The sequence below is a fragment of the Bubalus bubalis genome, chromosome 2 (assembly GCF_019923935.1).
Source record: "Bubalus bubalis isolate 160015118507 breed Murrah chromosome 2, NDDB_SH_1, whole genome shotgun sequence".
In the NCBI taxonomy this organism is placed as follows: Eukaryota; Metazoa; Chordata; class Mammalia; order Artiodactyla; family Bovidae; genus Bubalus; species Bubalus bubalis.
This window is the reverse complement of record NC_059158.1, coordinates 79591499-79618913: the sequence shown is the minus strand read 5'-3', so window position 1 is coordinate 79618913 and position 27415 is coordinate 79591499. Positions and strand designations below refer to the sequence as shown.

Sequence of the window (27415 nt, the reverse complement as noted above, 5' to 3'; positions counted from 1 at the left end):
AATTTTGGAAACTGTGGTTATTTTTTATAAATATATTTATGTTAATTAACAGTGGATTTTATTTAAAATAAATTAATAAGCATGTTTTACATGTTTTTAAATTTTTCCCAGTCTTCATGTCCAGTGTGGTAAATACTGATAGATATGACCCACATAAACAAACAATTTTTGGTGTCCTCAATAATTTTCAAGAATACGCTCCTGACACCAAAACATTTAAGAATTGCTCATCTAGATTATTTTTATTCTTTTTAAGAAAACATCTCTTTATTTTATTTATTTATTTTGGCTGTGCTGTGGAGCATGCAGGATCTTACTTCCCAGACCAGAAATGGAACCAGTGCCCCCTGCATTGGGAGCACAGAGTCTTAACCAGTTAACCACCGGACCACCAGGAGTGTCCCTAGATTATTTTTAAGCCTTTCCTAAGGATATGACAGCGTATTAAAAAGCAGAGACATTACTTTGCCAACAAAGATCTGTATAGTCAAAGCAATGGTTTTTCCAATAGTCATGTACAGATGTGAGCGTTGTACCATAAAGAAGATTGAGTGCCAAAGAATTGATGCTTTCGAACTGTGGTGTTGGAGAAGACTCTTCAGAGTCCCTTGGACTGCAAGAAGATCAAACCAGTCCATCCTAAAGGAAATCAGTCCTGAATATTCATCGGAAGGACTGATGCTGAAGCTGAAGCTCTAATACGTTGGCCACCTTGATGCAAACAGCTGACTTATTGGAAAAGACCCTGATGCTGGGAAAGATTGAAGGCAGGAGGAGAAGGGGGCAACAGAGGATGAGACGGTTGGATGGCATCACCGACTTAATGGGCATGAGTTTGAGCAAGCTCCAGGAGGTGGTGAAGGACAGGGAAGCCTGGCGTGCTGCAGTCCACGGGGTCGCAAATATTCTGACATGACTGAGCGACTGAACAACGAACAACAACAAGGATATGACTCTTGGATCATGCCTCAGATTGTATCAGCATCTCCTCTCTTTGCTGGAAAGGCTGAAATCACACCAGATGACACCTGATCATCCTGAGAGGGTGGAGGATGATGTAGAATTCTCCCTGGGTGACCTCAGTGCTGCTCCTTGTAGACACTGGCAGGCAGACCACTTAACCACTCTTTCATAGAGGCACCAAATTGTTCTTTTGTGTGTTCACTGATGACTGGAGTAGCAAGATCCTGCCCTCCAAGCTTAGGTTTCTTCCAAGGCAGGTACTGCTGACTCTGAGGGCTCTTTCTGTTTCTTTCTCACTGCAGTGACTTCAGAATCAAAGAAGGGAAGAAGAGGCAGCTCATTTTAGTAAGCCACCACTGGTGATCAAAGCATTTCAACCCAGGGCTGTGCGCAGGCTGGTGGGAGAACAATAGAACAGTCTTGTCTGGGGTGGGCGGGAGGAGGGGATGTCTTATGGGGCAGTTTTATGAGATTTTATTCAAAATTAGTAGCTTGTTCCAGCAATCAAACTCCCAAACACCTCGCCAGAGGAGAGGCCCTTAAGCATCTTTAAATCTCACAGCTAGATGACCAGCCCGGTGACAGCCCTGGGGCATTGTGGTGGCATCTACTGCTGTCCAAGGATGAGAAGTGACAGCAGGAAAGGGCCACAGCATTGCCACATTACAGAGAGACCTACACCCAGGACCAACACAGTGCTGTTGCTCCAGGGCTCTGGGTCCTTAAGTCTAGGCCCTCAGGGATCCAACCCTCCCTTGAGAGATGCACTGACATTTGGAAAGCATCACTTTCATTGGTGCATGGGTGGTTCAGTGGTAGAAGTCTTGCCTGCCACGCAAGAGGTCCAGGTTCTTTTCCTGGCCCATCCAGCCACAGTGTCCCCTTTTGGGGGGCTTCCCTGATAGCTCAGTTGGTAAAGAATGCGCCTGCAATGCAGGAGACTCCATTTCGATTCCTGGGTCGGGAAGATGCCTTGGAGAAGGGATAGTCTACCCACTCCTGTATTCTTGGACTTCCCTTGTGGCTCAACTGGTAAAGAATTCTCCTGCAATGCGGGAGACCTGGATTCAATCCCTGGGTTGGGAAGATCCCCTGGAGAAGGGAAAGGCTACCCACTCCAGTATTCTGGCCTGGAGAATTCCATGGACTGTATAGTCCAAGGCGTTGCAAAGAGTCAGACATGACTGAGTGAGTTTCACTTTCATTTTCATTAGGACATTTCATTCTGCTTCCCCTGGAGAATTTCCCATAAGTCATCCTAGGAGTCTTGGGAAAGCGTCTACTTTGGCTTACTATCTATCTGTTATCTATCTAAGAATCTCCCTGTCTCAGTGAATTCCCTCCATTTCTATCCCCTTAAATATAAACAGACCCATGACATGTCCTCTCCTTTGGCCTCCTAAGAAGAGGCACCTTTTCCACTCATGGCTAATCTTCCTTTGCTCTTGATCCCCTTCTCTTCCTGTCCCCTAGAAGCGACCTTGCTCTGTGTGATAGGCTCCTACTTACCTGTGTTTTCAGAAGGGTCCTCCCCCTCTGCCACCTTCCTTTTTGTCGTCTTTCCCTGTGCTCTTGTTTCTGAGAAGCAGTCCACTGTGATGGGAGCCTGACCTCTCCAGTCACACAGAACTAGATGCTGATGGGCCTTGAGCCTGTCCTTACCATGTGACTCTGGAGAAATCTCACAGCTTCTCCATGCCTCAGTTTCTTTATAAAATGGCATTCAAACAGTACTTGCCTTATGGCGTTGTTGGGAATAAATCACCATGTCTGAACCTTCTGAAACCTGAGAATTAGTAGGCAAGTCTCAGGATGGATAGAAGTTCACCAGATACTCAAATGGGAGTGGGGCTTGGAGAAAAGAAGAGAAAATACAAAGCCTTCCAGCCGGGAAAAATCCCTGAAGGGCCAGAGTACTGCATGGGGGCAAGGAAGGTGACAGTTAAGTTTTGCAGGTAGAGTCCTGCCTGTTGGTGAAGGCAGGTGGGGAGTTCAGGCAGTGGAAGGAAGAGGAATTAGAAGACAGACAATAAGGCTGATGATAATAATAAGAGTTTCCCTGAACCCCTCCTGACAACTTATAGCGTCATCCCAGCTTGGCTAACCTAGAGGAGACTTTTTCTTCTTCCATCCAAAGCACCAAATTGAGACCTGATTTGTCATTTAGAACCTCCAGGGTTTGAAGGAGGAGATGGCAACCCACTCCAGTATTCTTTCCTGGAGACTCCCAGGGACAGAGGAGCCTGGCGGGCTACAGTCAATGGGGTGGCAGAGTCAGACACAACCTAACACACGGCACAGGCTTTACAGGAAATGTGAGGATGATGGCTTTTGAGTTCTGGGATGGCTGATTTTAGTTGAGCCCAATCTGCCCCCTACTGACCATTCTGGATGTTTCCAACCTGAATGAGTTTATTTGCTGTCCCGTGCTGGCCCTCGCCTTGGTCCACTGTGTTATTTCCCACACCCCACCCTCACGCCGGATAAAAAGGAGAGCAAAATCTGTTAACTTGCACATCACTTAAGACTGTTGCGTTGGGTGTATTTTAAATGTCCCAGAAGTGAGCCTTCTAGCATGAAAAGCTGTACAAATTAGTGCGGCTGGACCAAGAATAATTTCAACTGCACCCAGAAGATGGATATTTGGGCTTCTAACTACTGGCGCTTGTAATTTGGCAATACTTGTAGTGATGGAGAACATCTCAATACCCAAAATTCAATGAGAAAAAAGATATGTGTGTATGATTAAGAAAAATACCTACGTCACTTGAAAGCAGAGTGCATCTGGAGAGCGTACTTTGGAGGAGAAGAGAGGCAGAAAGCAGGGAGGACTCAGGGAGTTTCAGATGAAGTTCCGGGCTCTGGCCAGGCATAGTGGGAGGGAAGCAGTGGCCCTATCTTGCTGCTTTCTGTTGTGCAAATAAAATTTTATTGCATCTTTTTCCTCAGTAATAAAATCAATTAAAGATTAAATATTAACTAAATAATTCAAAGTACATGAGATTATGAGTTCTTGATCTTAAAATGGTGCTGTCTTTGTTACACAGGAGAAAGATTGGGTAAACACTGCTGATACAGCAGTTCTTTATTTCATTTGTGTGTGTTCCCAGAAGCTCTGAAGTAACGGCACATGTTGCGGTAGAGAGACTAATGTTGCATCCAGAAGGACAGCTCTTGTTTTCACAAAAGCTTAAGCTTTTCAAAAGCTCTTAAAGTTGTTGTTATAATTTATCATGAGGATTTTGATGGAGATATCTGCCAAAACTTTTTTTTTAATAATTTATCTGACTTTTAAAAGTAATACTGAGTGGGTTGCTTCAGAACAGCTGTGAAAATTAAACCCCTTACTTATTCTTTATCTAAAGAAAATGTGATGAAGCCAGCCATGAACCTATGCGATTGTTATATCTCAAATTACAAGACTGTTTCACATATTTTGCTCTTTGATGTGGCTCTAAGGCGGAGGTCATCAAAGTTTTTTCTAAAGGGCCAGCTAGTAAATATTTTAAACTTGAGAGCAGTACAGTCTCCGTTGCAACTATTTAACTCTACCACTATAGCAAGGACACTGCCATAAACAGTGATTAAACAAATGGATGTTGCTGTGTTCTAATAAAATATTATTTACAAAACCAAATAAGGGCCAGATTCGGCCTGGAGTCTGTAGTTTGTCTTTCTTTGCTCTAAAGTTGAGTCACCTGGATATGCCTATTTGGTGAAGAGTGAGGATGTTAGCTTTAAGAATGGCAGAGAGAGATATTCACATCATATCAGTACATGTTTTTAAAAACATTTCAATACTAACAATAGCAAGCTTAAAATCTTTAACCAATTAATTTCTTAGCACTTGCTATTTTTATAATGATGTTTGTATGAGACAGTTATCTCCCTCAAGGACCTAAATCTGTATATATTTAGTCCCAAAAGTGAAAAATCTAGTCTATTGGGGAAAAAGTGTAGAAATAAATTTGTCTCTAGATTTTGTGTGAATGAGGTTTTATTCATGGATTGATATCAGAGATGGGCTAATTGAATCATTCCTGCAGGACTCCACCTCTTTATAATTAAACAAACATTATCCAAACAAATCACATTTTTTCATCCATTTCCACATTTTCCCATAAATATTTACACTAGAGTAGAGGCTATACATAATAATGAAAGTGAATTTCAACTACAATTTTTGAAGAACTTTGCTATTTGAAATACCCTTCTTTAAGTGGCACATTTAACCAGTTCTCTTTCAGTTCAGTTCAGTTGCTCAGTCATGTCCGACTCTTTGCCACCCCATGAATTGCAGCACTCCAGGCCTCCCTGTCCATCACCAACTCCCGGAGTTCTCTCAGACTCCCGACCATTGAGTCAGTGATGCCATCCAGCCATCTTATCCTCTGTTGTCCCCTTCTCCTCCTGCCCCCAATCCCTCCCAGCATCAGAGTCTTTTCCAATGAGTCCACTCTTCGCATGAGGTGGCCAAAGTACTGGAGTTTCAGCTTTAGCATCATTCCCTCCAAAGAAATCCCAGGGCTGATCTCCTTCAGAATGGATCTCCTTGCAGTCCAAGGGACTCTCAAGAGTCTTCTCCAACACCACAGTTCAAAAGCATCAATTCTTTGGCGCTCAGCTTTCTTCACAGTCCAACTCTCACATCCATACATGACCACTTGACTAGATGGACCTTTGTTGGCAAAGTAATGTCTCTGCTTTTGAATATGCTATCTAGGTTGGTCATAACTTTCCTTCCAAGGAGTAAGCATCTTTTAATTTCATGGCTGCAGTCAACATCTGCAGTGATTTAACTCAAGGCCAGCTAGAAATATAATAACCAAGTAAATTGTGGGAGGTTGCAGACACCCCAAAGGTTGACCTTTACATTTACATACATTATGTGAACTTCTTACATCATGGGCTGATAACACAAAGGTATAATTTACAAGTTGCTTAATATGGGCAAATCAGAATTAACAGATTTTATAAATCACTCTGAATGTTCTTTTATTTCAGTCATTGTCTTTACAACCTAGACAGTTAGTATTCTGTTTCTTTGCTTTTTAAGAGAAATATAGATAGATATACGGAGAAGGCAATGGCACCCACTCCAGTACTCTTGCCTGGAAAATCCCATGGACGGAGGAGCCTGGTGGGCTGCGGTCCATGGGGTCACGAAGAGTTGGACACGACTGAGCGACTTCACTTTCACTTTTCACTTTCATGCATTGGAGAAGGAAATGGCAACCCACTCCAGTGTTCTTGCCTGGAGAATCCCAGGGATGGGGTGCCTGGTGGGCTGCCGTCTATGGGGTTGCACAGAGTCGGACATGACTGAAGCGACTTAGCAACAGCAGCAGCAGCAGATAGATATGTTAATATATCTATATATATATATATATATATATATATATTCATGCATAGGACTTCAGCTATCCATAACCAAAGTTTGAGTATCTATTATATCTTCATATTCACTCAATGGGAAAAGTGTTTAACTATGATTGTTCTTGGCACGTGTAAGTTTTGTCCAAAGTTCACACACTCTATGTGTGTTCATTCTGGAGTGAAGGTGGAGTCTGGGTGGCCACTCTTTCCTATATGATGCCAACTTACAGGCTTGAAGTCCACTTTCTGCACAACCGTATTGCTCCCCAACATTCTGAGCTTTATTTCCAGGTTCCACGATCCCAAGAGAAGAGATGGGGAAACTATTGTTGATCTCTAGAAAAAAAGAACATGTTACTCTGTTAACAACCCTATTAATTTCTTTGTACCTGAAGACTCAAATAGGAAAACTATTTTTAAAAAAATAGAAATGAGAGATTTCTATTACTGCTATAGTGGCCATAAAATGAAATCAGCTTCAAATTATGTTTCTTTCATTCTGTTTCTTAGAGAGTTTGAAAATCTGCTAAACGGGTAACATGGTATTACCTGATTCCTACCCCTGGGTCAGGGAGATCCCCTGGCAAAGGAGTTGGTAACCCTCTCCAGTATTCTTGCCTGGAAAATCCCGTGGAAAGAGAAGCTTGGCAGTCTACAATCCATGGGGTTGCAAAGATTGGACATGACTGAACAACTAAACAACAATAATTCATGAGTTAGAGTATTTTTATTAATGGTATTTGTTTAATTTGGGAAAGCTGCGTCTGTCATTTGCATCCCAGAGAGAAGAGTCTTTTCTTTGTCTTGCACTTTAGTGGTATTTCATATTTTTCACCACCCATGCACATCTGAATTAACCATCACTTAATATCTTGATCTTAACTTTTTTTTGAGAAGCTTCACCAATGCTTTTCTTTATTTGTTGCAAAGATTATTCCCAAAAGAAACTGCATAAAATTGTTAATACTTTAGCCAGCAAACGGGAATTTAGAGAACAAGCTTCTTGTTTGTAGTGGAAGTTTTTTAAATAAGAAATGAGTTAATTTTGCTTTCCTAAGAATATGTACATCGATGTGAATTTATGTGTTTTCTGAAAACAGTATTATTTCGAAGCCTTGTTCGTTCAGCCTGACCACTGCAAATGGAGTTCCATCATATAGAACATCAGACTTCAGTCCCTGTGGCCCTTTGGTGCTAATATTTTGTTGTGCAGAGAATTCCCCTGGAGAACTGAGTTAAGGATGCCCATTCTCGTTCTACTAATAACAGCTGGGGATGGATCCCAAGTAACTAGAAGTTTATTTGCACCTACAAGTTTCTGATGCGGAAGCTACACAAAATAGGCTGAGACTCTGTTCTGGGTTCTCTAAATGCCATTCAGAAATGTAATATGGAAAAAAACCCAATGTTTTCTTCCCAGCTTCTGGCTTTTCCTTCAGTTTCTTTGTTTTAGTCTTATTCTAATTGTACTTGAGTCAAGACCATATCTGTATTTTTTCCTATCTCTGATAATTACCACAGGAGAAGCCACTAGAATGAGGGCGGGGGTTGAGGTAAATATCATGCAGGGAATGTAGAAGGAGCCCTTGACGATGGCTATGAATATGCCCAGAAACCACATGACAGAACAGTAGGAGGTTGGGGACCACCGATGCAGGTAGCCAGGCCAGTCTGTTTAAAATAAGGGCTTTGGGCTCTGACTTCAGTATGAAGGCCAACAAGAAATCACAGTCTCTCTACCTAATTGATGCTACCAAAAATGGAAGAAACATTCTCAACCTAAATGCTAAGTTTCCTGCAGCTTGCCTGGCTCTAGATATATTAACACACCAGTTACTTTCAGCAGTAACAAACAAGAGGATGGGAGTTTCCCACAATGTGTTGATAAAGTCTAAATTGACAATTTGTTTAAAAACTGTTATTTGTACCAGATTCACTGCCTATTCAGAAAAATGTCACAGTGAGGGGATGAGAGTAACACACAAAATAATGGTTGCATGGCTTTTATTAAAGGTATTTCATTGTGTATAATGCTTTCTGAAGCACAAATGTAAAAGACAAAATCCATTATTCATGCTTTTTATATTCATACAGATATGACAGTATAATGAAAATTGGTCTTCTGCCGTGAGCATAGCTCTGAGCCCCTCAGTAATAAGTGTTTTCTAGGACCAGGTTATTTATATGCAAAAATCATCTTCACAGAGCAAACTTTGTCTGAAAAACAAGTCTCTTGTTTTTAGGGCAACCTTGCTATATTTGCCAAGGGCATTGTTTTATTTATTGACATTTATATCAGATACATATTAGGAAACTTAATTATAAAATGGCCCTAATCCTCCATAAGGTTTTAATCAATTTATATTCATTTTAAAATTAAATCAAGAAAACCTCTTCTCTTTCAGTGAATCAAGAGCAATCATTCAGGGCTAAACAATGGGAAATGTGGAAAGTATTGCTCTGGTTAGGTACTCAACTAGCTAGATTTTAAAATCTATGTATTCAGCATGGGTGAATATAAACTCACTGAACTGTTGAATTAACACTCTATGTTTTTATTTAATTATATTTATGAGACAATATAAAATAGCAGTTGATAGGTTAGCTCCACTTTAATTAATCCATTGTTTTGAAGTAGCTATTGTCTGGTAGATTACTGTAGATGATAAAACCGAATACATTTCTGATAACAGCCTGGAGTGAAGAGATTTCATCTTCCCCTGGGAAACATTATCAGAGCAATTTTTATTATATGCTTAAGGCACTTTTGGTATTGTTCAACTAATGCTTTAGGAAAACCCTAGATGACTACAAAAGCATCAGAGAAATCAAGAGAAAAAGGTAAAACTGGTAAGTTGAGTCTGTATATGGTCACTGATTAAACTCAGAGCATGGTCTTCATTTCTCTCGCCATGAGCTGAGAACTAATTAGAGATGCAAATGTGGGTCCAGAGGAAGGAGCATGGTGACAGGTCCACAGGCAGCAGGAGTTTGCACAACTTCATTCTGTAGTTCTGCTGTGGGCATTAGAATGAACTGATGCAAGACATGATTCTACCGTCAGAATTATGATGGTATCTACCATCATGCCACACAGCTCATTTTGAGACTAGGTTAACTGAAAATAAGAAAGATAGTTCTATTTCATTTTTTAATGTATCTGACCTTATTTAGGAAACTAATACATTTTTTATTCCAGTAAATATGAGCTGTTTACTAGAATAAATTAAAAAACCAATATGTATGCTCACTCAGTCATGTCTGACTCTTTGCAACCCTTTGGACTGTCACCCACCAGGACCCTTTCTCCATGGGACTTTTTTAGGCAAGAATGCTAGAGTGGATTGCTATTTCATCCTCCAGGGGATCTTCCTGACCCAGGGATTGTACCCACATTTCCTGTCTCCTGCATTGAAGGCAGATTCTTTACCCACTGAGCTATTGGGGAAGCCCAATAATAAGTCAATATGGTTATCCATAAATACAGAAAAGTAACCTCTGGACACCAAAGTGTATACAGAACCATTTAAACATTGTGTTTTTTTAAATATACCCATTGGGCTCTACTTCATCATTGTCATTTAAAGCTTGAATTTATAAAACATAAAAAGATATTCTTAAAGAGTTCTGTATCACAGGAATTTAAACAGTAGAAGAATCCATAGCTTTATAGATTTAAGTTATATAAATTAAAATGATTGGAATTTTTCAATGTGGGAACTATACAAGGAAATATATGGCAAAAGGACCTTATAGGTGCAGTATTTTATTACTTATAGATTATCATTAATTACTTTCAGGATATAAGCAAAAAACATTGTTTAAATGTTTTAGAACCATTTAAGTCATCAAAGTTGAACTTTCAGACCCCAAACTGTGTGACATCAATAGCTACTTAATAAAGAGTGTATGTATCTGTACATACACTCACTTTCTTTTTTTTCTCTCTCTCTCAGTTTCATAATATGCTTCTAATTTTGTCTCATTTCTCTCTGAATGGTCCGTGGTTTCAAATAGGTCATCATTAGAGCTGGTCTTGGCACTGAAGTCCCATAGACTTCGAGTTTACTCTAGGAGAAATACAGACTAAATAAGAGTGTCAGTAAAAGCATTTCCAAGCAATATAAATTCCATGTTACAATAAATGTGTCCAGGTGGTCAGGAGATAAATCAGTAGTGGAGAAAGATGATCTTTTCACATGGGCCAGGAAGCAGCCGCCTTGAAGTTGATCAAAATAAGGATGGCCAAATTCCCATTACGTTTGCCAGTTATTTTTTTTTTCTAATGACTACAGAAAGATAATGGTTAAAATTCAGAGCTTGTTTGTGTAGAAATGCCATCAGAAATGCCAACATATTACGATTCTTATTTTAACATTCGATTGGGCCTATTCCAGGAGGATGCCAAACCCTAGCCACTAGTAGTCAGAGAAATGGTCCAGTTGGACCTGCACTGCTGCCTAAAAGAGTTTCCTAATGTATGAATCCAAATAATACCTTTATGAGCTTGAAACCTATCAACTGAAAAAAAAATGTACAATTTAAAAGTTGAAAATTATTGTCAGTAAGTTGACAAAACTGAGGACTTAAGCTGTGGACATAGCATCTCAGATAACTCTGAGAGATTACTCCAAAGAGACAAAGGGGGACCCAGGATATATAGGAGTTTCTACAACAAAGACCAGGTAGTCAGAATAGCAAAAGATTATTATTAAAGAAAACCAGATATCTCAAGTTAAGGGACTTAGTGCTTTTCTGTGTATAGGAAGAGGACTATCCCATGCATACCACTCATTCCTTTGACATGCGCCTCAGCAATCCGGGGCCAGGATCTTCTGCTTTCTCTCCTGAGCCTCCTCAGGGTGCACTGTCAGGGTGCACGGCAGTGTCTGACTGCTGGTGGGCATCTTCTTTCCATCCTGAATTTCCTCAGTGCTCACTCTGGAGGACACTGTAATTTGATGGCTGCAACATCCTTTGTCTACTGATAAGGCAGGTAATATTTTTTCATTCACAAATTCTATATGGCAATTTTTTCCCATAGCTTTAAATTCCTTGGCTTAGTACAAAACAGCCTTTATGATCTGGCCTTAGTCCCGGTGTTGATCACATTGTCCAGAGTCACTGGTCTCCTGCGTGTCTCTCCCAGGACATGGAGAACTCTCAGAGAGCAGGAATTATATTACTCATTTTAGCGTCCCCAGCGCTGGGCCCATTGGGTTCCTCAGAAGTATTACATGAATGGATGAACAGATGGGAAAACTGTGATGCTGCTGAATCCTAACTAACATGCCTGTGTCTTCTGCTTCCCAGGACTTTGGCGTTATGCTCCTGCACCACCTTGTAGCTATTCTCTTGATTACCTTTTCATATGTCAACAACATGGCCCGAGTAGGGACCCTGATCCTCTGTCTCCACGATTCAGCCGATGCTCTTCTAGAGGTAAAAGTTTTCTTTTCATATATAAGAGTACAAAACCTGAAATTTAAGGAATCCCTCAGATCCTCAGTTCTTCTAGGGTATGCTAGATGGTGTTGGGAGAAGGTAGTATATAACTTCTTTGAATCTGCAGAGTGTTTCTCTGTAGGTCTAACTGGTGAAAGTAAGATTTTAATATACAAATTTGTGTGCAAAAACTATTCACCAAGTTAGCATTCTTTATTAACAGAATAATGAAAACTTTTACCCTTCCACACTTAAGAAATTAATGTTTCACAATAGGAAAATTACTATTTGAATAGGCTTTATTTCTAGTGTTACAAGTTTCATACTGATTTATCTGGAAGGTATGTATAACTCACTATAGTTAGTAGTTGTCCATCCTGATGAAATTAACAGTCATAGTTTTTATTGCCTATATATATGTGTCAGTTCAGTTCAGTCGCTCAGTCGTGTCCGACTCTTTGCGACCCCATGAATCGCAGCACGCCAGGCCTCCCTGTCCATCACCAACTCCCGGAGTTCACTCAAACTCACATCCATCGAGTCGGTGATGCCATCCAGCCATCTATCCTCTGTCGTCCCCTTCTCCTCCTGCCCCCAATCTCTCCCAGCATCAGGGTCTTTTCCAATGAGTCAACTCTTCACATGAGGTGGCTAAAGTACTGGAGTTTCAGCTTCAGCATCATTCCCTCCAAAGAAATCCCAGGGCTGATCTCCTTCAGAATGGACTGGTTGCATCTCCTTGCAGTCCAAGGGACTCTCAAGAGTCTTCTCCAACACCACAGTTCAAAAGCATCAATTCTTTGGCGCTCAGCCTTCTTCACAGTCCAACTCTCACATCCATACATGACCATAGGAAAAACCATAGCCTTGACTAGACGGACCTTTGTTGGCAAAGTGATGTCTCTGCTTTTGAATATGCTATCTAGGTTGGTCATAACTTTCCTTCCAAGGAGTAAGTGTCTTTTAATTTTATCCTAGTATTTTTACAGTGAAAGTATATATGCATTGCATATTTTACATGAAAACTGTGTTTTCTATGCATATACATATTAAGAATACCTGAAGAGATATTGGTTGCACTTTAGTTAACTTTCTAAACCATTACCACTTAGAATTATTAAAATAGCAAAAAAGAGTGAAAAAATAAAAATGCTTCTAAACATATTTCAAAAGATAAAATCCCAAGTAAAATTTTGATGTGGTATTTACTCTTAATATCGGCCCCATGAAGAGACATGCTCAGTAAGGTTGTATAATTACAGTTTTTCACTTTAATGCTAAGAAATTTACCTAACTGGTCACAAATAAACTTACCAAAGTACAAATTCCATGTAGAAATGGGTCTTAGAATCTATATTCTGATTTTTTATTCCTTTCGCCCTACAGTTCTGCCCCTTTGAAGCTTGTGCTGTCGCTGTGAATGTAAAATAGAAGTGCCCTCAAATAATGATTTGTTATTGCAATATAAGCAGAAATTTCAGGTCATAAAATTGAATCTACTATAAAGGCAATTAGTCAAGGTTTGAAGTATATACAGCACTTCATTAAAGACTCTGGTCCCTATAAGGTTATGAAACAAAAAAATATTCCTAATGGGCTAGATATGTCATATGAAAGGTTGGCACTATTTTTAAGTGATTCAAGCTAGATTCTATTCAGCACATTTTTTAAAAGAAATAAAATTAGTACAAAGGCAATTTCCTGAAAATCAGTTACCATGTGGTTAAATCCTCAGCGTGCTTGGAGGTAGAAATGTATACAGCAATATACCATTTTGAAATCAATCCTGTATAATCTGCCAGCTCTTATGTCTGTGGAAATGGATGGCCTAGTGCTCGGCAGGACCATAATTCAGAAAATGTGGGCTGAATCATCATCTACCACTTTTATCAAAAAAAGAAAAATAATCCAGAAGCCCAAGTCATGTGAATGACTCCTTTTTAAACAAAGGTTTAAAAGGAAATGTTCTTCATCCCTTGGATTCTATTTGACATTATAAAATAATGCTTGAGAATATCCAAATAATGAGATATGTTGACTCTTCAAAGTGGAATCTATGGCTTAGACATTTCAGAAAAATTGATGTTTAATGCTTGTTATTGAATACTGGTGAATGAATCTAAAAGAAAAACTACATGGTTTACATAGCCAGAAGGAGGCAGAAGATGCTTTTTTTATTCCTTTAGTATAAGTTGTGATGTCACATACAAAGTATTCATGAAATTAAAGGTTCATAATCCTGGCTTCCACTCAGTTAATAGATACTGATATTTCCTTTTAGGAATGTATTTCTCTCATAGCTTCATATTTTACTTAAAGATCTTAAATTATAGCTTCTATGGATACTGTCAACAATCCTTTCAAGTCTGGCTCAGCTATTTTAACTTTACAAGAAGTTAGAAAATAATGTCATGAATTTGAAATACATCTTCAGTTTATAACCCAGTGTATGGGTACTGTGAATTATATGTGAAAATGTAAAAAGAGGTAATCAAGCACAATTATGTTTTCAGTGTCACCTGTTCTTACTTAGAATCATCTGTAAAAAGTAAATGGTAGAGAAAGGGAGGTATTTCTTTCCTTGACTAATTTATAGTATAAAAAGTGGTCACTTAAATCACTCCCATAAATTATTAGTGTACTTCTCATAGACATTCTGAACACTAGTGACTTTTCATCTAGAAAATGACCCAATAATGTAAACTTGAAAATGATACCTAAATGGATTCACTGAAATAACATTATCTTGACACATTCTTCATTTCTAAATTTGTGAGGATAAGCCAAGAAGCTATCCCTAGAGACCTCCTTATACCTGTTTAAAAAAAACCTATGAGTATGAAGAAGGAAAAAGTACAGGAAGGCTCAATATATTGTTTATAAAGTTTGTGACTTTAGTATTTGGAATTCATTAAAGGTTTAAAGGATTATCTAGCACTTTCTATTTTGACCTGTTAAGCCAAATTCCTGTTTTGGTGTCTTTGGCCTGCTAATATTATCTGTAATGCAAGAATTTCTTATTTTTCTGTTTTCCTGAAGTCAACCATATAATTGAATTTTTCAGGTTGCTGAATATTTTATTAAATCTGTAACAGTCAGTAGTTCTACTTATGGCTAATACTGCATTTCACTTGACTTATGGGTAATTTATAAATATGATGCATGATGCATGACATTTCAAAGTAGCAGGCAGTTTTACGCATCTGGTAAGTTATATCTTAAAGGAGACTCGTACATATTGAAAGAAGCTTTTCATTTATCAGTTTAACTCAATTAATCTTTCACATTCCTTCCTTTTATAGGCTGCCAAAATGGCAAATTACGCCAAGTTTCAGAAAATTTGTGATCTCCTGTTTGTTATGTTTGCCATGGTTTTTATCACCACACGACTGGGTGTATTTCCTCTCTGGTAAGTGTGCCTATCTTTCTGATAAGGCCACCCCATCCAGAATAGGTTTTATGAAACATTTTCCTGTTGAATTTGATTCCAGATACTTAGTAAGAAGTTTAAAGAAAGCGAGGGAGAGACTCAAGAAACAGCTTGATTTCTTCTTCCAGAAGGAAGTTGTCTTCTTTGTTAATACTTTCTACAGGATCGTGAGAGAAGGATGTGGCTTGCGTAGGTTCTTAAGCCACAGGAAGCCGTCAGCCACTTTAGGCTCCAATCCTAAAATATGATGCAAAAACCTTAGCCATGAAAGTTTGCATTAAGAAAGGAAGTATGGTGTTGCAACCAGTTAGATATCTGGGATCCTCCTGTACCAGTCATTCACCAAGGATTTATTAGCCACAGCAGCAGAATCACCTCTGAACTTGTTAGAAATGCAACCTCTGGGGCCCCACCCACCCCAGACCTACTGAATCACAGACTTGGGGTGTGGGGCCTGGCAATTTGGATTTTGATACGCCTTCCTGATGACTGCTACATTCACGTTTTAGGACCACTATCCTATATAATTCTCATCGACTGCATTTATAGCTAAAGCAAATGAAAAGTATAGCTCAAAAGTAACCCTTAAAATTCTCTGTGGCCCCTTACTGTCTGGACGTCTTTTCTTTGGTTGAGAGCTATATGACAGGTTTTGATGAAATATGACAGTCTCTTGTATAGAAAATAGATCTACTGTCATTAATCTTTATGGAGATTATTATTTCTAAAAAAAATATTATTCCTCCATTTCACTTAAAGTCTACCACTGATGACAGATTTTTTTATTCCATTTGGGGAAATTGATTTGAATGGGAAATTAGAGCAACAGAAAGGGGAGAAGGTGGAGAAATGAAGGGCTTCAGTGATAACTTTTCAGTCCAATAGAAAAACTATAAAAATAAAATTGAGATTTTTAAGTGAGTAACATCTATCATTGAGGTTCCATAGACAAATTAATCTCACCCCATACACACACATGCATACACACACACACACACACACACCCCTTCTCCTTGAGACTTACAGCCCTTTCGGACACCTACTTGTTGTGAAAATTGCATCCTGGCAGCAGCACCCTGTGTTGGCAGAAGGCATTTATAAAACTCATTATAATAGTTTTATATGATTGTAGGTAGGAAACATTAAGTAATTTTGACTATAATGTATCTATACTTATTTCAGGATTGGAGCTCTTTCAAGATTATGAGCAGAACTAGGGGTAGGAATTTAAATAGAAGAAAGTCGAAGAAAATCCAGGAAAATTTTCTCAAAAGAATAACAGAAAGCTTTTCCTGCTTAGAATTTCTGAGAACCTAGTTTTTAAAAAGTAAGCATCACTATTAAGGACTTACATTTGCTTTCATTCTATCTCTTAAGGATAGAATTAAAGCTGAGATGTATCTCCTCCTTTCTAGCTAACGTGAAAAAGCTCTTCTGGTTTAGACAGCAATGAGATACCAAGAAGATAAACTCAGAATATAGAAATTATGTAATGCTGCTAATGAGATAACTCATGGGTATGTCCTGTGATGATAACATAAGCCAGCTGCTTAGAAAAATCTTTATAACCAGAAATGCAAACCAAGAGCTTATAATATTGCAAATACTGTAGGTTTCCTGCTACCTCAGCCCTTTGTGCAGTCAAGTTTTTCAAAAAGCAGCTTGTGGAGAGAAATAGTTTATTGCTTGGGGACAAGAAATAATTTCTGTATACCTGCTCCCATTGTGATTGGGCATCTAGTGAATGAAGTCCTTGTCAGATATGTCTCATAAATGATGTGCGTGCTTGGATGACCTTTGTTTTGACCTGTTTCAATTACTAGAGTGTAATGGGCATTGAGAGTATTTAAAATAATAAGGTGAATGACAATAATAAAGTGTTTTAAGTATTTGCCTTAATACTGTGATCATTCAAAAATTCCTTTCAGATTAGTGACTCCTAAAATTGGGAGGGACACTACAGGTGACTGGCTCCAGACCCCTGGCCCACCCCTCTGCCCAGGGTAGGAATTCTCTCAGTTCCTCATCAGGAGTATTGCTTTAGATGTCAAGGGGGAAATAATTTTTTATATGAAACAGAAACCTGGATCCTTAGAATTTCTAAACTAAGGGTTCTTAATCTGATTTAGAACCCCCTGAAACTGTTTATAAAACATTTGAGTGTACATTTTTTTTCCCTAGGGAGAGGACCCATGGCTCTATTAGATTCCAAAAGAGATCTGTGACTCCTTCCCTTCCTCAAAAAAGTGCCTTTTAGAAAATAGACTAAGTGTACCCAACCACTTCTAACTGAAAACTCAAGAATGTGAGGGTTTCTACTATATCATCTGTAGGCGTTCTCTTCAAAAGCATCTCTAATCCCTTCAGTGATTCCTGTTTGCTGTTCTCCTTCGTTTGTTCCTCAGAATTCCTGTAGTCACGATGTTCTGAGTGTGGACTAGCTGATATAAAATGCAAACGCACTGACAAAAAGCTGTACTTAGAACGGCATTTCTTCTGAGGCAGCTGGCCTCTGCATTCGCATTCCGCAGGCAATCCTGATAAACAGCTGAGCTGCTGCCAGACCAGATCGCCTTCGGCTTACATTTATCTCGCTTTCATGTATTTTCATTTCTAATTCTGACTTATTTGCATACCTAATCAGACCACCTACATTTATTTCTATTAGATTTCATCATGCTGTTTTCAGATATTCAGGCCTGATTAGGATCTTCTGAACCGTATCCGCTGCTACACTTACCCTGCTACTTTTATGTTACCTGCAAACATGCCTTTCATGCCTCTCCCACTCACTGAAGCAAATGGTGACCCAGAGGGACTCCTGTGTACACTGCTGAAGAATGTCTTCACGTTGACCTCCATCTCTCAACCACCAGTCTGTCTTTACGATTTTCTGTTCGTTGCTGTCTTATAACCGCTTTGTCATTAGGCCTGCTATTTCTCCATATTTTTAAAAGGTGTCGTAAAAGACCTTGTCCAAGGTCTTGTGAACATCAAGTTCATGCTCTGCACATGTGGTGTTGGGCAGAAAAAGATTCATGGCCCAACTGGCTGGCTTGGTTTTTGGTGGCCTTTGGTGGCTCCTTCCTGGCTCTTCATTTCTAAGTGCTCACCAGTCTATAATTTCTGGTTCCTGCCCTTTCCATATAGATGTGGACTTTTACCTTCTAATATACTACCACTTTTTGTGTATTTAATGAATATTTACTGGCACTTACTGTGTCACTAGTACTGGGCTGGGTGCTGAGAATTCGGTAAGACAAGGGCCTCTCTTGGAGCACTTGAATCCCTACAGGTCCCTTCAATATTCTGGTTGATAGTTGTGTGGGATGTAGAGATTATCAGTTATTTTCTGAACATTTATTGGGTATAAGGAATGTAAGTGGATTGTTGATATTAACCAGTTTGGTTGCATGTACTAAGGAGCTCTGTCAGCCGAGTAAAGCATGATTCTAGATAGAGTATCAGTTCAGTTCAGTTCAGTCGCTCAGTTGTGTCTGACTCTTTGTGACCCCATGGACTGCAGCACACCAGGCCTCCCTGTCCATCACCAACTCCCGGAGTTTACCCAAACTCACGTCCATTGAGTCGGTGATACCATCCAACCATCTCATCCTCTGTCGTCCGCTTCTTCTCCTGCTTTCAAGCTTTCCCAGCATCAGGGTCTTTTCAAATATGTGTGTGAAATAGTCACTGGTCGAGGGAAAGTGCTGGAGCTAGATTGGTCTTCAGTTCTAACAAGCGTTTCATAGACTTATTTTTCCCTCAAATATTTGTGCGTTAGCTGGAAGGAGAAACAGAATGATTTTTATGCCCTCACTGCTTTTAGTTTTGAACCCATTTACTTTGGAATCATCAGTAATACCCTGCAGGTTCCTCTCGACTATAATTGTGTTCCCACGTGAGCCATCAGAATTTTTGTGATTTGTGGGTTTGATGACACTTGGCTCATTCTGTGTTGTATCTTTGGTCCATGCCTCACAAAGATGGCATACACCATAACCAGCCATTTCAGAACCGTGCACTGCGCAGACTTCCCTTTTGGCCATAATGCGGCCTTCTAAAACAGCACAGTCCAATAGAATTAGTGATATAATTCAGGCTTCATAGTAATTTAAAATTTTCTAGTAGTTACATTAAAAAAGTAAAAGAAACAGGTGATATCCACTAAATAATATGTTTTATTTAACTCAGCATATCCAAATTATATGATTTTAACATGTAATCAGTATTAAAAAGTCCTGATATTCTTGCATTATTTTATTGCATGCTAATTCTTTGAAATTGGTTATGTGGTTCACATTACTACATCTACTCAAAAGTCTATATGTTTTAGCAACTGGGCAGTCCTTCATTTGCTCCTTTTTGAAAGCAAGCTGTTCCATTGTTATAAACTGTTACTGTGTTCATTGATCTGCATCTGTCTTTCCTCAACTCCATTTGTGTGTGGTCCCTGACGTTCTTAACAATTTTCAGTGTTTGATGAAGCTTTGGTTTTAATCTGCATGGAGTACATTGTGCTCAATCTCACAGCATCTGTCACAATGCATTGCTCACAGTGGCTACTCAGTAAATATTTGTTGAGTAACTTAGATACATTTTAATTCTTTTTTTATTAGAGTATGATTGTTTTACAATGTTGTGTCAGTTTCTGCTGTACAATGAAGTCAATCAGCTCTATGTATATATATATGTCTTGGACCTCCCTCTGACCTCCTCCTTCACTGAGCTGAACTCCCCGTGCTATGCAGCAGCTTCCCACTAAGCTATCCGTTTTACACACGTAGGGTATATATGTCAATGCTGCTCTCTCAATTCATCCCACCCTCTCCTTGCTCTACTGTGTCCACAAATCTGCTCTCTACATCTGTGACTCTATTCCTGTCCTGCAGATAGGTTCATCTGTACCATTTTTTTAGGTTCCACATATATGTGTTAATATACAATACTTATTTTTCTCTTTCTGACTTACTGCACTCTGTGTGATAGACTCTAGGTCCATCCACATCTCTACAAACAACCCAGTTTCATTCCTTTTTATGGCTGAGTAATATGGTCTAACATCTGTTGTCTTCGTTGACTACCTTAATTTGTTGTGAAGTAGGTAGGTGCAGTTGAGTCAGTGATGTACCCAGTCTCTCTGGACTCTGGTCTCCTGACATCAGTTTAATTCAGCAAGTTCTAATTGTCCTTCCTACAATACAGTGTACTATGTTATTTAAGGATAAAGCTGTTGATGAGATACATTTTTGGTAGTTGTTACATTTAAAAAAAAGTATCATTTTTAAATGATTGTCCCTTTTATTCTGCTCCAGCCAAGACACTACACTGTAAGCATTATCATCTTCTGGCCATACATTGGAAATCTGGTATCGGAAAAGGCAAAGCCACAAAGATCCTGAAAGGGAAGGTGCATGGTGCAGTCAGTAGAGAGTCATGGTTTTGAGTCATGCTTCTCCTCCTCACTGCTTGTGGGAAGCCCAGGTGCATAGCTTCTGTACATCTGTAGCCTCATCAGAGAAAAACAGTAGTAATTGTTCTGCCTACCTTACCAGGAAATATTAAGGATCAAACGAAATATTATTTGTAGCAGTGTTCTATAATTATAAAGTACTTTAAATTGAAGAAAGTAGGGAAAACCACTAGACCATTCAGGTATGACCTAAATCAAATCCCTTATGATTATACAGTGGAATTGAGAAATAGATTTAAGGGCCTAGATCTGATAGATAGAGTGCCTGATGAGCTATGGAATGAGGTTCGTGACATTGTACAGGAGACAGGGATCAAGACCATCCCCATGGAAAAGAAATGCAAAAAAGCAAAATGGCTGTCTGGGGAGGCCTTACAAATAGCTGTGAAAAGAAAAGACGTGAAAAGCAAAGGAGAAAAGGAAAGATATAAGCATCTGAATGCAGAGTTCCAAAGAATAGCAAGAAGAGATAAGAAAGCCTTCCTCAGTGATCAATGTAAAGAAATAGAGGAAAACAACAGAATGGGAAAGACTAGAGATCTCTTCAAGAAAATCAGAGATACCAAGGGAACATTTCATGCAAAGATGGGCTCGATAAAGGACAGAAATGGTATGGACCTAACAGAAGCAGAAGATATTAAGAAGAGATGGCAAGAATACACAGAAGAACTATACAAAAAAGATCTTCATGACCCAGATAATCACAATGGTGTGATCACTGACCTAGAGCCAGACATCCTGGAATGTGAAGTCAAGTGGGCCTTAGAAAGCATCACTACGAACAAAGCTAGTGGAGGTGATGGAATTCCAGTTGAGCTATTCCAAATCCTGAAAGAAGATGCTGTGAAAGTGCTGCACTCAATATGCCAGCAAATTTGGAAAACTCAGCAGTGGCCATAGGACTGGAAAAGGTCAGTTTTCATTCCAATCCCAAAGAAAGGCAAGGCCAAAGAATGCTCAAACTACTGCACAATTGCACTCATCTCACACACTAGTAAAGTAATGCTCAAAATTCTCCAAGCCAGGCTTCAGCAATATGTGAACCATGAACTTGCTGATGTTCAAGCTGGTTTTAGAAAAGGCAGAGGAACCAGAGATCAAATTGCCAACATCTGCTGGATCATAGAAAAAGCAAGAGAGTTCCAGAAAAACATCTATTTCTGCTTTATTGACTATGCCAAAGCCTTTGACTGTGTGGATCACAATAGACTGTGGAAAATTCTGAAAGAGATGGGAATACCAGACCACCTGACCTGCCTCTTGAGAAATCTGTATGCAGGTCAGGAAGCAACAGTTAGAACTGGACATGGAACAACAGACTGGTTCCAAATAGGAAAAGGAGTTCGTCAAGGCTGTATATTGTCACCCTGTTTATTTAACTTATATGCAGAGTACATCATGAGAAACGCTGGACTGGAAGAAGCACAAGCTGGAATCAAGATTGCCGGGAGAAATATCAATAACCTCAGATATGCAGATGACACCACCCTTATGGCAGAAAGTGAAGAGGAACTCAAAAGCCTCTTGATGAAAGTGAAAGTGGAGAGTGAAAAAGTTAGCTTAAAGCTCAACATTCAGAAGATGAAGATCATGGCATCCGGTCCCATCACTTCATGGGAAATAGATGGGGAAACAGTGGAAACAGTGTCAGACTTTATTTTTCTGGGCTCCAAAATCACTGCAGATGGTGACTGCAGCCATGAAATTAAAAGACACTTACTCCTTGGAAGGAAAATTATGACAAACCTGGATAGCATATTCAAAAGCAGAGACATTACTTTGCCAACGAAGGTCCGTCTAGTCAAGGCTATGGTTTTTCCTGTGGTCATGTATGGATGTGAGAGTTGGACTGTGAAGAAGGCTGAGCACCAAAAAATTGATGCTTTTGAACTGTGGTGTTGGAGAAGACTCTTGAGAGTCCCTTGGACTGCAAGGAGATGCAACCAGTCCATTCTGAAGGAGATCAGCCCTGGGATTTCTTTGGAAGGAATGATGCTGAAGCTGAAACTCCAGTACTTTAGCCACCTCATGCGAAGAGTGGACTCATTGGAAAAGACTCTGATGCTGGGAGGGTTGGGGGCAAGAGGAGAAGGGGACGACAGAGGATGAGATGGCTGGATGGCATCACTGACTCGATGGACATGAGTCTCAGTGAACTCCAGGAGTTGGTGATGGACAGGGAGGCCTGGCGTGCTGTGATTCATGGGGTCGCAAAGAGTCGGACACGACTGAGTGACTGATCTGATCTGATCTGATTATAACTATTAAACCCTTTTTTAAACGTGTTATATTACTGTTAGACATGGAAATTCCCATTGCGGCCAAGTGGTCAGAAATTTTTATACATTTGATAACCTTCAACTAGTCTAGACTAAGGAAACATAACCATAGATACTTTTGAAATAAAATTCTTAAATGTTATCTCCAATTATGACATGCAAAATACCTTGTTTTATCCCTTCTCAGGTCTCAGTGAGCGTGTAGTAATGGGCATGAGCAGGGTTGCCTTGGTCCCTCAAATCTGAAGTGACTACCTATCCTGAGCCAGCAGAAGTAAATAGTTCTCTGCACAGAATCCCAAAATGCAAGTATAGGTTAGGCTAGTTCTTTTCCGCAAGGGACAGATTCACAAGTCATTGTCCAGCCAAGAATGGGCATACCACAACGACTAGAGCCTCTTCATATGGCCTAATGTTGACTTTCCATATCCTCATCCATTTCCTGCCGAATGCCAAGCCCTTGACTCCAGGAAAGTTAGAGTCAAATATGTACCTCTGGTGGTCTCTGCTGTTCCAGCAGAAGCATGTGGCTTCTCACAATGTTACTTTCTGTGGCTCTCTATCTGTAAAGTAGGGAAATCATTTGCTGATTTGCACTCTCTGAACGTCTCTGCAATTAAAATGAAAAAAAGTTACAAGGAGCCTAGATCATCCTTTTACTGTTTTCCATAATAAGATTTGAAATTCATCTAGATGCATGTGAGAATATCATCTTCTCTGATTTATTTTTCGTGACACATTTTACCAAAGTAGTGTGACTTATATGCTTTTCTGAATATCTGGAAAGATTCGTTTTGGGGTTCACAAATTTAGACAAGCTGAGTTTTTGGTTTTTTTCCTAGAATCTCTTCACAGGTTTTCTCTGAAATTTTCCTTGATGCTGGTCTGTGTTAACTATATTGGAAAGATAAAGGATGAAACCTAAAGTCTTTTGGCTACTAGGTATTTTGGTATGTTTTTAATAATATTTACATATACTAATATCAGTTACTACCTTCATAAATTGGGGTAGACTTGCATAGAAATAGTATGTATTGAGATGTTTTGCTCTTTTCATGTAAACATAATAATTTTAATATAATTTTAAGATTTAAGGGCTAGACCGGAATCAACAAACTGTGGCCTTTAAGACAAATTGCCTACTTTTATAAAGTTTTATTGAAACATGGCCTTGTCTGTCTGTTACATATTGTCCTTAGCTGCTTTCTGCTACACCAGTTTAAGTGGTTGGGAAAGAGCATATGACCTGCTAATCATAAAAATCCTTTACAGAACAAGTTTGCCAACTCTTGGGCAAGACCATTAAGAATTAGTCTTATGAGTAAAAATAAAGGAGTGTGGGAAGTGGTATATTAAATATATTCAGCCTCTGGGTGTTTTTTAGAAGTCTTAGGTGAAAGACTTCCAAAAAACGACTAAGGCGACTTAGGTCTTAAAAATGACTAAGACTTCTAAAAAACTAAAAGGCGACTAAGAAGTCTTAGTCTGGGGAGTCTTTGGACTACCTTAGAAGAAAAGCATACAGATATTCATAATATTATGTGTGAGTATAGGAGATGGAACCCTGGTGGCTCAGAGGTTAAAGCGTCTGCCTTCAATGCGGGAGACCCGGGTTCGATCCCTGGGTCGGGAAGATCCCCTGGAGAAGGAAATGGTAACCCGCTCCAGTATTCTTGCCTGGAGAATCCCATGGACAGAGAAGCCTGGTGGGCTACAGTCCACGGGGTCGCAAAGAGTCGGACACGACTGAACGACTTCACTTTCTTTCTTCTTTCTTTCTATAGGAAATGCACAATATGCTCTCAATTCAGTAACCTTTTCTCCTTTTGTGATTTGAGTCAACAAAAAAATACAGTATCCTAGTAACACTTTCTACACAGAATTAATGTCTTAAGTGACCCCTCCCTGCCTCCCAATCACTGCTCTGAACCTTTTACTGGGAGAAGGAGAAAAAGACCAAATAAATTATTTGCTCAAAGTATTATAAAATGTGTTTATATACCATCTATGGAAAAAATTCAGCATGGCCATTTTATCTGTTTTTTAAAATATCTGAGTATGGTAATAAAGTCTAATGCCAGGGCCAGGGATTTGAAAATTTAATCAAGGGTCTCACATATATGAGAGTGATGTTTTGTGATGTTTTGTAACAAACAAAGAACCCACATCAGCTGTGATCCATTTGCCTGTGTTACCATGAAGGGCAATCTTAACCCAACTAATGATCTGCTCCAGCTCCCCTCACCTTCCTGTCTCTGGTCTCTAGGTCTCTGCCAACCGGCCACTGTGTTCATACTGAGCCCCTTGTCACCGTCCTGAGTTCAGCTTTGGACCAGCTTGTGACTGCCCCTGGCCTACCTCCCAGTCTAGACCAGAGCCCAAAGCATCTGAGAAACCCTCCCTCCACAGGCCCCGTGCACAGGCCTCTATGTCTTTGTCCGTGGAGGCCAGCCTGACTGTGTGCTTTCATTCAGAGCTTCATCCTTGCCTCTGACTGTCACTTCTGGGAGAGCAGTGTAGCCAAAAAGACAGAACCACAGTATCACCCACATCTCTAGTCATCCCTATTCCTTGGGTGTGTGGGGGGGATATATCTTACCATGTATTATTAAACTTTCCATGTCTTTAGGGCAAGGGAGCAAGAACTTCTCAAATTCTTTCTAGACAAAGAGCCACTTATTCTTTACAGATCTGTTCAGTGCACTCGCTGTGAGCCAGCTGTATGTCAGGCAGAGTAAGAGTATTGTGGGGGTATAGGTATTGATTAGGTCATGAGCCCAGGAACACTCAACTCTGCAAAACTGTCAATAAATATTTGTTAAATAAATAAATAAGATTTTAGAATTTCCCATGTAGTTGGCACAGTCGTGACTGAGACCCTGTAGCCCATAGTGCATCTTTCTTTATGACACAGAATCGGCCAATCCAGGAAGATGAAGGTGGCAATGACTCAATAGCTTTTAAAAGCAGGGGAGCATTCCAGCCATCACATGATTTTGCTCAGACAGATTTATAAAAGCAGAATCATGCAATTGTTTAATAACTGCTGCCATTGTCCACAGCAGATAATAAGACAGAAGTGCTTAATTAGGAATGCTAAATGTCAACAAGTTGGAAATATAAGAGTGAAAGATATAGAAGGAAAGTCATAGAACATGTAGATATACTGAAACTGCAGGCTGACTTGAAGTCTGGTGGGGAAAGTGGTGAGTGGGGACACGGTGACATTGCTCCTCATCATTGAAGCACAAAGAGAGGATGTTGTCCAGAGGTTCCAGGGCAGCACAGGAAAAAGGCAGCCATCCAGGAAAAAGACGGACAGGAAAAACAAATGGAGCACGTTTCCTCCATCCGTGGGACCACCAAATAAAGTGCGCAGGAGCACACAGAACATCATCCCAGCATAGTAATTAATTCTATCCTAGCATCCTGAACAGTTGTTCCAGCCTCCACTGGGGACTTATGTCAAGGCCCATCCTTAAATTCGTAGCAGACTCCACATCTCTCAGAGCAACTTGCAGTAGCCCAACTTAGCTGTCCTGACTCCTTTTTTTTTTCAACAGACAGCATGTAAACACACACCTAATTTTCACAGATACTAGTATCTTAGACTACTTTGTATACCACACAATCCCAACTCATGCCTTTACATTGAGTTGTCGGGGTATAAATATTTCATTTGATTTGTTGGTTGCTAATACATTGTATTGTGTATTGTGTATTGCTAATACATTGTATGAGTTACATATTCAGTAGTTGTTGAAATGTAATATGGAACTGAAATATTTATTGAAATATTTATTAAAACCTGTTTGAGGAAATGATTCTGAATACATTCTGCTTTTTAATGGCACAGAAGTATAGCCAGACTGAAACAATTCCAGGTGTTTTTAAATTCTGAGAGACAAAGAAGTACTATTTTAGTTACCTAACATTTTTAGGTTGTCTTCTGAATTGAAGTGTAAGTGTAATAAAAATGTATTTGCAAAATGGAATAGTCTAGTAGCATAATCCTATTGGCCGGTAGTATCTGATACTAAAATAAGGAAATATGGAGGATTATTTCCCCAAATAGCCTCCAGGGCTATTCAAACAGCCTCCAAAATAAGTCTCCTGTCTTCTCACCTGTTCTCTGCAATCATAGTTAGTGTATTGAAGCAATACATCACTAGGAACCATCAAAAATTAGTAAAATATTTTCAGTGACTTTTTATTATGCCATTTGACTAATAATAAATGAACAAAACAAAATAAGGAGAATTTTCTGGTTATTATTACGTTAACTAGAGTATTTCCATTAATCAGGATTTTAGCCCACCACATTTTACTGGTTCTTATTCCGTGGACATGTAAGGGTGTTCTGTCTTTTGTCTGCTACTGAAGGGCAAACACCTCGATAAGGCAATGAATACTTTCAGTTGTTATTCAAAGTACCCTGTGAACACATCC

The 27415-nt window shown here is 39.5% G+C and overlaps 1 protein-coding gene across 5 annotated transcripts in view; it reads left to right on the top strand.

Moving 5' to 3' along the window:
- The window catches only part of CERS6 (ceramide synthase 6), a 349042-nt gene that overhangs the window by 277403 nt on the left and 44224 nt on the right, over positions 1-27415 (top strand). For all 5 annotated transcript variants that reach the window (XM_045163992.1, XM_045163988.1, XM_045163990.1 and 2 more), the window contains 2 exons: positions 11653-11781; positions 15087-15193. In XM_045163992.1, coding sequence (XP_045019927.1) covers positions 11653-11781; positions 15087-15193 — 236 coding nt within the window. The remainder of the gene's footprint in view (positions 1-11652; positions 11782-15086; positions 15194-27415) is intronic.